This window comes from Theropithecus gelada, chromosome 1 (assembly GCF_003255815.1).
Source record: "Theropithecus gelada isolate Dixy chromosome 1, Tgel_1.0, whole genome shotgun sequence".
In the NCBI taxonomy this organism is placed as follows: Eukaryota; Metazoa; Chordata; class Mammalia; order Primates; family Cercopithecidae; genus Theropithecus; species Theropithecus gelada.
This window is the reverse complement of record NC_037668.1, coordinates 44,938,633-44,948,513: the sequence shown is the minus strand read 5'-3', so window position 1 is coordinate 44,948,513 and position 9,881 is coordinate 44,938,633. Positions and strand designations below refer to the sequence as shown.

Sequence of the window (9,881 nt, the reverse complement as noted above, 5' to 3'; positions counted from 1 at the left end):
AAAAAAAAAAAAGCCCTCCGATCCATCTTTTAGTTGCTTCTCTTCCTTTTTTCTCTCCGGTTTCTCATCACTCCAACCAGGTAGGGTCTGAAAATCGGCAGTGATCAGTTTGTGGGGTCTGGGAAAGTTTTTTTTTTTTTCCTTTTTTTAAAGAGAAAAGGTTAAAAAAAAAAACCTGGGGGAGGGGGGCTGGGTGATTGAAGCAATAAAAAGAGGAAGGAAGGCGGATCCACGTGGTTTAATCGGAGACAGACAGAGATCCCATTGTTCAAAATCAATAAAAAAAAAAAAAAAAAAAGCAGACAGGGGAGAGCGCAGGGACGCCGGGGAGCTGGTGGCGGCCCTGGGCACTTTGCATTCGGACCGGAGACCGGCCGGACCGCGCGGCCAGCAAGGGGGCTGGGAGAGAGTTGGGCACCATTAAAGTTTTTATTTTTCGTGTCTGTGCGAGCAGGTGTTTGGGGCTGGGGTCCGGCTTTCTTCGGGCTCTTCCCCCGTCGCCCGGGGCAGTCTGCCTGAGGGATTCGGCCAACTAGAGCCCGAGGTCGGAACCCCTGAGCTGGGGCCGAACGGGGGTCCAGGGCTGACACGGGGTGGGGGAAGAGTGTTGCATTAAATGCGATGAGTGGGTTTGGGGGGGGAGGCTGCGGAGACAAAAGCAGCAGGTGGGGTAGCCGGGGAACAGGGACTCCCTTACCCCCAAGGTGCCAAGGGGGAATTCTGGAAGTGTCCCGAAGCCTTCTTTAATGAAAATCTAGGGGACTGGAGGTTGCTTTTACTTTCCCTTTACTTTTGGGGGAGCGAGGTTGCAACTGCGATGCTTTGTGGGCAAACCTAACTTAAGGATAGGCCGGGGGTCTCCATTCTCCCTCCAGCGGGTTGCCTCTGGGGCTCCCGGCTGCCCTGCGGGATTCCCCGAAGGAGCCGCGCCGGGGCCAGGGAGGGGCGCGATTTCCTCTCCCAACTCGCCCCCTCTCCGCCCACCCTGCGGCCGCCACTTTGGGGAGGGCAGGGGAGGAAGTGGAGGCCGGGTGGCTCGTCTCCGCTCCCCTCCCCCCGCGCAGTTTATAACCCGTCCATTGTGCGCCGCTGCCCCGTGTCTCCCTCCAGCCGCGACCATGCCCAGGAAGAAGGCGGCGGCGGCGGCCTGGGAGGAGCCGAGCTCGGGCAACGGCACTGCCCGCGCCGGGCCCAGGAAACGCGGCGGCCCGGCGGGCAGGAAGCGCGAGCGGCCCGAGCGCTGCAGTAGCAGCAGCGGCGGCGGTAGCAGCGGCGACGAAGACGGCCTGGAGCTCGACGGGACCCCCGGCGGGGGCAAGCGCGCGGCGCGGCCGGCGGCGGCAGGCAAGGCGGGCGGTGCGGCCGTGGTCATCACCGAGCCCGAGCACACCAAGGAGCGCGTCGTGAGTGAGGGGCAGGGCGGGCGGGTGGACGCAGGGCCAGGGCCGGCGGGGGCAGCGACGCGGCACGGCGCGCGTTCTGGCCGGGGGCCGCCTCGCGTCACGCTCCCTCCCGGCGGCCGGGCCGGCACAGGCCGCGGGCTGAATCATTGCCTCCGCCTCCGCGCAACAAAAGGGCTCGGGCCGGGGCGCGCGGCCCGCGGCCTACCCGACCCCGGGCACCGCGCGGGCGGTTGGCGGTTGGGGCGCGCGCCCGGGCCCGCGGCGGGGGAGGGGCGGCCGAAGCCCGCGCGAGGGGGTCATGGCCCCGCCCCCACGGCTCCCTCTGCGCCCCTCCCCCCCGCCCCGGGAAAGGGGACCTCGGTAAGTTCGCCCGGCCTGGAAGAGGGGGCGGCCAGCCAGCGCCACACGTCCGTGGCCGGCGGTGGGCTCGGGCGCCGCGGGGAGGGGGCGGCCGGCGCTCTGCGGGGAGCGGCCGTTTGCACCGGGGCTTTGAGGTTCCCGCCGCCTCGGCTCCGGCGCCCGGGGGAGGCGGGGCCTGACGGCCGCCGCGCATGCCCTGTGCGGCCCTGCGCCGGCTCGCGCGCCGGGAAGGCGGGGGCGGCGGGCGCCGGGGCGGGGTGCAAGGGCGCATGCTCCGCAGAGCCCTCCCCCGAGGTCGGGGAAGACCCCCGGCTGAGCGGTGCTGAGGCTTTTGTTTGCCGCCGGTGGTCCGAAGCTGCAGGATGCTGGGGGTGGGCTCTGTTGTAGCCCGCCAGTGAAGAAGCATCTCCAAGGGTCTTGGGCGGGCTTCTGTTTTCTCAAATTTTAATTAAGGTCGTGGCTGACTCAACGATCCCGAAAAAGCCTGCAGAGCCGGAGAGATCTGAACCTGGCGTCTGCCGCCACATCATCCCCCCGCTACCAGAACTTTCTGCAAGTTTGGTGTGGTGTGGGACATGTTTTTCAGAAGAGGGTCTAAGTTTTCACCAGATTCTCAGATAACCCCCAGAGAGTAAGAACGTCCACCTGGGGTTTAGAGCCTGACACCCGGTGAGGTTTTTTTCCTTCCATGAGGGCCCATCTCCTAAGGGTATTTAAGGGTTAACAGCAGAGTGCTTTCCTCCAGAGAAGCGCAGGCAGTGTCTAATAACACATTTTCTACGTCCGCCCTATAGATAGGGAAACTGGGGCACAGAATTTGAAGGCTTTGTCCAGAGTCATGGATGGAACTGGATCTCCAAATGCTGTAACTCCTGATGTCCCTGCAAATTGCACATGGGAATATGCTTTGTAAAACTGCCCTCTGGGTGAAAGGGTTAACATGTTAGGCAGTGGAGGAGAGCCCGTCAAAAGCTGTCAAAAGGTCCTGCCCAGGGTCTTGGATCAGGCTAGACTTAGACAATGGCCAAAGTATTGAGAAATTGGAACACAGGAACTGTTTTCCTTTGATATCTAATCTGCTGTGCCAGACTGCAGACATTTGCCCTCCCAACGCAGTACGTTAGGACAAAACTAAAAAGAAAGGCCAGGTGAGCTTCCGCCTCTCCTGTATCCTATTTTGAGTGAGTTTCCAAAAGCAAGATTGTGTTTGGACATCCAAGACTCCAGTTGTCAGCTGTACAGCTCCAGGCTGTTGGAGCGCTGAGTTTTGCCATCAGAGTAAAAGATCCCCCCCCATGCTCAGGTTGACCCAAGAAGGTAGTGACAGGGAGTGTGTGAATGACACTGGCTCTCCCTGGCCCACCTCTGCCTCCAGCTGTGCTGCTTGAAGCTGGTTTGTCAATGGAAATGGCACATTTGCTCATCGTTTTTTTTTTTTTTTTTTTTTTTGAGGCAGAGTCTCCCTCTATGGCCCAGGCTGGAGTGCAGTGACACAATCTCAGCTCACTGCAACCTCCACCTCTCAGGTTCAAGTGGTTTTTGTGTGCTGATCAGCCTCTCGAGTAGCTGGGATTACAAGTGTGCACCACCACACCCGAATAATTTTTGTACTTTTTGTAGAGACTGGGTTTTACCATGTTGGCCAGGCTGTTTCGAACTCCTGGCCTCAAGTGATCTGCCTGCCTCAGCCTCCTCCCAAAGTGCTGGGATGGCAGGCGTGAGCCCTTTGTTGGGCTGCACGTTTGTAAGTCTTAATGTGAGTAAACAGCAGTCCATTGCAGCTTTCAAGTTCCTGTTTATACACATAAATACGTTATTATTTCACGTATGTGTATAAGCAGGACTCTAAAAGCTACATCTTCCCTTCTCCATCCACTTAAAAACCAAGAGGGCCCATGATGCCCATCCTTTGGGCTGTCGGTGCTATTCTAGAATCAGAGCACCTGGGAGGCTGAGGGTTCGACAAATGATGCCCGTTTATGCCTCGTGGAAAGTACACATCTTGCATGTAAGTTTTGCTTTTGTTTTTTTGAGCTGGAATTTAGCTCTTGTTGCCCAGGTTGGAGTGCAATGTCGTGAGCTCACTGCAGTCTCCACCTCCTGGGTTCAAGCAGTTCTCCTGTCTCAGCCTCCCGAGTAGCTGAGATTACAGACGCCCACCACCACACCTGGCTAATTTTTTTGTATTTTAAGTAGAGACGGGGTTTCACCATGTTGGCCAGGCTGGTCTCGAACTCCCGACCTCAGGTGGTCCACCCACCTCGGCCTCCCAAAGTGCCCCACGTTTAAGTTTTGTTAGCATCTACTGAGTCTGGTTCATGGTCAGGGCTGGGTCTGTGCAGCCCCATTGCCTTTCCATAGGCCTAGGGTGGCCCTCTGCCCCTTGTCCTGGGTTGGCCTCCTGCCCAGTCTCCCTGGCCCCAGGTTTCTGGTCTCTGTCTCTCTGTTGAGCAGTCCTAGGGACTCTGCTACCACAGGCAGACAGCAGTCCTTGATGCAGAAAGAACCTTTTTTACTGAGTATTTTGCACGCCTTCCCCCTGCACAGGGTTGCTAGGAGGAGGTCTGTGTGAAAGCAGCCGCCCAGGAAACATCCAAAACCATATTGCCTTCAGTGACTCCAAAGCTGCAGGTGACCCCAAAGCTGCTTGTAGAAGATGAGCCAAATACTTACATTGTTGAGGGGCAGAGTTGCCTTGAGTAAAATATGTGCATTTTATAGAACATTCTTATGGCAGACACATTGTCATTGCCTAAGTGTTAAGAAGAAACTCACATTTTTGTTTTTTCTTCTGCTCTCTCACCACGAAACAACCAACACAAGACTTCTTCCCACCCCCGCCACCCGCAGACGGAGTCTTGCTCTGTCTCCCAGGCTGGAGTACAGTGGTGCAATCTCAGCTCACTGCAGCCTCCACCTCCTGGGTTCAAGCAATTCTCCTGCCTCAGCCTCCCGAGTAGCTGGGATGACAGGCACCTGCCACTGCGCTTGGGTGATTTTTATATTTTTAGTAGAGACGGGATTTCACCGTGTTGACCAGGCTGATCTTGAACTCCTGACCTCGTGATTTGCCTGCCTCGGCCTCCCAAAGTGCTGGGGTTACAGGTGTGAGCCACCGCGCCCGGCCTCCCAACGCAAGACTTATATGACCAGACGTAAAGGGAGGTCTCCCCCTACTATCAAGCAAGTAATCAGTTCTGTAGCACACACCGGCAGGGTGTCCTCCAGCTTATCTGTGACACTATCCACCTGGAGGTAAATTTCCTCAGCTTGAGGGCTCAGTCCCCAAGACTGTCCCTTCACCCCAGACAGCAGTCCAGCAAGTCCAGGCCCTGGTAGCTTCTGACCAACCAGCCTCTAGTTGGGGTTCCCGTTACCCCCTCTTTGGGGTCGATTAATTTATTGAAATGGCTCACAGAACTCAGGGAAACACCAGTTTATTATAAAGGATATTACAAAGGCTATGAATAAAGAGACCTGTAAGGCTAGATGTGGGGGAAGAGGCACTGTGCTTCCGTGCCCTCTGCAGACCACCTACCTGGTACATGTTCAGCTCTCCACAAGCTCTGTGACCTGGTCCTTACAGGTTTTAATGGAGGCTTCATTATGTAGGCATGGTAGATTAAGCCATTGATCATCACTTTAACCTTCAGTCCCCTCCCTTCCTCCTGAGGTTGGAGGGTGGGGCTGAAAGTCCCTAGGCTCCCACTGCCTAGGGGCTGCCATTGTCAGTCATTAGCATACAAAAGACTGCTTTGGAGATTCCAAGGATTTGGGAAATTAATGCCAGGAACTCCAAATATTTATGGCGCAGTGTCACACTAGGGTAGATTCAGTCCTAATTCTTTGTAAACTTCATAATCTCCTAAAGCAAGTAAAGGCAGCAGCCTTGGCCAAATCCTAGAAAACAGGTGAGTGTCGCAAACTGCCCAGATCTTTGTAGTTTTTCCAGTCTTGAGTTGCCAAGGTTTTGTGGACCCTGAGACAGATGTGTTGAATCTGAAAGGACCAAATAAATAAAACTGAAAGCCGAGCTGGAAGTCTGTTTCAGTTGATGGCCCTCAGGTAATTGGTCGATGCCGGCATGGTTCCCAGGGGTCTTACCTCCCCGGGAGCAGCGGTCTTCTAAATGGACCTGTGTTAAAAGGTTGACTCATGCACCTTGCATTTGGATCATAATTCAAAAATTGTTTTAGACTAGAAATCCCATTTTGTTGATTGAAGAAGCTCAGTGCCTTTTCTGTCCATGGCCATGTGTCTCTGCCCAGGTTATATGACCAGGTTGCTAGAGGCAGCCAGGTGAAATGACATGAAAATCACTCGTCTTGTTGGGGACACTATTTGCCAGGCTGTCTGCTGTGTGACCTTCATACACAAGCAGTGTAGCAGACACTGAGTTCAACCAAAAAACATCTGTAGACCCATGAGGGAAGGCTGAATTCAGCCTGGGAGGGAACATTGAACTTCAGACACCCACACACCCACTGGCACCACCCCCCCACCCCCGGCCCCTGGCCCAGGGAGCCCCCGAGTACGGGAGTCTCTCCCACGATTGGTTGTTTCCAGTCTCTGACAAAGAGGAGCACCCCTTAAGTGAGAAGGGGTGCTGGGAGTTCTCTGTTACTCAATTTAAATGTTAATTCCACGTAAGACAGAGGAAAGAAGTTATAGAGAATAAAAGAAAGCAGCTTAGGGCAAACAGTTATGTAAATAATAACAAAATACAGTAACCGCTATCTAATGTGTGAGGAAATAGGGTCCATCACGTAAAAACTTGACTAACAGTTAATGTCCTTCATAGGAATCTGGCCACTGTCACTGGAGTAGACTCAGTTTACCAGGGTTTTTCACACACACGTGTGTGTGTGTGTGTGTGTGTGTGTATTTTTGTTATTTGAGATGGAGTCTCGCTCTGTCGCCCAGGCTGGAGTGCAGTAGCGCAATGTAGTGTCACTGCAAGCCCCGCCCCCTGAGTTCACGCCATTCTCTTGCCTCAGCCTTAGACTCCCAAGTAGCTGGGACTACAGGCTAGACTCACCACGCCCGGCCCACAAATATATATTGACGTGGTTGGGTTTGTGTATAAATGCTTAGCTAGCCTGATGGGTCTGTCTTCATGAGCCCTTGACCAAATGTCCAGGTCACCCAGGAAACTCCCTCCTCGAGGCCAAGGCCACTGCGATTAAGCTCTGGCTGTCTGAACTTGCCCTGAACCATGCCCTCTGGCCTGATGGAGCTGAGGGTTCTGGTGTGGCCTCAGCACTGTGAAGTTTTGCTGCAGTGATTGTATCTCAGTGTTGGGTGGTTTGACTTCAATGGTGCGTGCTGAGCACAGGTGCACATGAACCTCTGCCTGCCTGGTCCACAGTTGCCAGCATTCCAGGGCTCTTTTCCAGGCTGCTCTCTGGCCTGGGAGCTTGGTCTCCAGTGCCTTAGCGCCATTCCTGGGTCTCCACTGCCCCCTCCATGCCAACTTGGTAGGCTTGGGCAGAGGACTCAGGCCCCTCCTTCCACAGGGACTTTGACAGAACCCATTGACTGTAGACCTGTAGCATATTCCAGCCAGGCCTGCCAGTTAAACAAAGAAGGCGAGATAATCAGGGGAAACTAGGCTCCAATTCAAGTAACCTGAGTTGTGGGTGCTGCAGGGGCTGGGCCACCCTCTGATTAAGGTCATTTTCTAAATAATTTAAATGTGGCAAAGTTGTTCTCCCTTTCCGTGTTGTTTCACTTCCCTCCCCACCGCCTGTTTTTCTTTTTTTGAGACGGAGTTTCGTTCTTGTTGCCCAGGAGTGCAATGGCGTGATCTTGGCTCGCTGCAACCTCTGCCTCCTGGGTTCAAGCGATTCTCTTGCCTCAGCCTCCAAAGTAGCTGGGATTACAGATAGCCAGCTAATTTTTTGTATTTTTAGTAGAGACAGGGTTTCACCATGTTGGCCAGGCTGGCCTCGAACTCCTGACCGCAGGTGATCCAACTACCTTGGCCTCCCAAAGTGCTGGGATGACGGACGTGAGCCACCGCGGCTGGCCTCACTTTCCCTTTTCGTGACGACTGCAGGATGCATTCCTGTAGATTGACCATCTTTCTGCTGTTACATAATGTGGTGGGGTGGGCAAGTGTGACGGAACCTATATTTTGGTGAACGCCCTAATCAGGTTTGGGTTGTGTAAAGGTTCCTATGAAATGGAATTCATCTGCGTGAAGATATGTAATCTTTTTTTTTTTTTTGAGATGGAATCTCGCTCTGTCGCCCAGGCTGGAGGGCAGTGGCGTGATCTCGGCTCACTGCAAGCTCCGCCTCTGGGGTTCAGGCCATTCTCCTGCCTCAGCCTCCCGAATAGCTGGGGCTATAGGCGCCTGCCACCACGCCCAGCTAATTTTTTGTAATTTTAGTAGAGACAGGGTTTCACCGTGTTAACCAGGATGGTCTCGATCTCCTGACCTCGTGATCTGCCTGCCTCGGCCTCCCAAAGTGCTGAGATGACAGGCATGAGCCACCGCACCTGGCGAAGATGTGTAATCTTAGAAATGCATGAGCTGTACTGCCAAAGCATACTGGTGGGGTGATCACACTGTAGAGGTTAGAATGATTGGGACTTTTCCTTTCTCTCTTTTTTTTTTTTGAGACAGGACTGGCTTTGTCACCACGGTTGGACTTGAACTCCTGACCTCAGGTGATCTGCCTGCTTCGGCCTCCCAAAGTGCTGGGATGACAAGTGTGAGCCACCATGCCTGGCCCACAAATACATTTTTATTGGCGTGGTTGGGTACTTTTATCGGCATTATTTTATTGGCATTTTATCGGCACTTTGGGAGGCCAATGTGGGTGGATCACCTGCGGTCAGGAGTTGGAGACCAGCCTGGCCAACATGGTGAAACCCTGTCTCTACTAAAAATACAAAAAATTAGCTGGGTGTCTGTAATCCCAGCTACTTGGGAGGCTGAGGCAGGAGAATCGCTTGAACCTGGGAGGCAGAGGTTGCAGTGAGCCGAGATCACACCATTGCACTCCAGCCTGGGCAGCAACGCTGGGAGTGCAGTGGAACAATCTCGGCTCACTGCAACCTCCACCTCCCGGGTTCAAGTGATTCTTCTGCCTCAGCCTCCTGTAGCTGGGACTACAGGCGCACGCCACCATGCCTGGCTATTTTTTTTGTGTTTTTAGTAGAGACGGGGTTTCACCATATTGGCCAGGCTGATCTTGAACTCCTGACCTTGTGATTCGCCTGCCTCGACCTCCCAAAGTGCTGGTGAGCCACTGTGCCTGGCCCTTTTTTTTTTTTTTTGAGACAGAGCCTGGCTTTGTTACCCAAGCTGGAGAGCGGTGATGTGATTCTGGCTCACTGCAGTCTCCAGCTCCTCAGCTCAAGCAGTCCTCCCACCTGAGCCTCCCAAGTAACCGGGACGACCACAGGCTCATTTTTGTATTTTCTTTAGAGACAAGGTTTTGCCTTGTTGCCCAGGCTGGTCTGTAAACTCAAGCAATCTGCCCACCTCGGCCTTCCAAAGTGCTGGGGTTACAGGCGTGAGCCATTGCGCCTGGCCAGCCTTTTTTCCTGAAGCCTTCCAAGAACAATTCTGTAAACGGAAGGAAATCCCTTTCCTTTTCACATCCAGGAAAGATAATGTGTAAGAGCAGAAAGTGATAGTAATGAATGCTGCCCTTGCCAGTGTGGACTGAGTGGGGAGTTCAGAATTGAGTTTTCCACTAACAGCCTACTTGAAAAAGTATATTTTGACATTTAAGGAAGCAAAGTGCTGAGAATATTATGAGTGCCACCCAGAATTGAACAATGGCCTTTTTAAATGGCGTAGATTTTCGTTGACAGTATGAGAGTTGGTGGCCCTGATGACTTTATGTGTTGAGAGACTAAGGATGAACATTGGAGTATGCTGGCTGCTGTGACAGCTTGTTCCTCGAGAAGCCCAGCCTCTGGGAGGTCCTGTTTCACTCACCAGTGGCCCCCGGGCTCATGGAGAGCGGCTGAGGGTGCCATCAAAGACTGCCTGCATCAGACCCCCGCATACTCACCAAAGCTGTGTTCTGCCTGGTCTCCCTTCAGTGGAGAAACCGAACCTTGTTCTCTACTTTCTTCCTGAGTCCCCATGGAAAGGTT

At 53.9% G+C, this 9,881-nt stretch overlaps 1 protein-coding gene across 2 annotated transcripts in view; it reads left to right on the top strand.

Annotated features, from left to right (window-relative positions):
* Nucleotides 1-6: 6 nt before the first annotated feature.
* RCC2 (regulator of chromosome condensation 2) overlaps nucleotides 7-9,881 on the top strand; it is a 33,375-nt gene continuing 23,500 nt past the window's right edge. Inside the window, exons 1-2 of one of the 2 annotated variants that reach the window (XM_025387115.1) lie at nucleotides 7-80; nucleotides 1,111-1,403. In XM_025387115.1, coding sequence (XP_025242900.1) covers nucleotides 1,119-1,403 — 285 coding nt within the window. In that variant the 5' untranslated portion in view covers nucleotides 7-80; nucleotides 1,111-1,118. Of the gene's footprint in view, nucleotides 81-1,034; nucleotides 1,404-9,881 lie in introns of those variants that run through there. The other variant, XM_025387126.1, reaches the window with a different exon arrangement.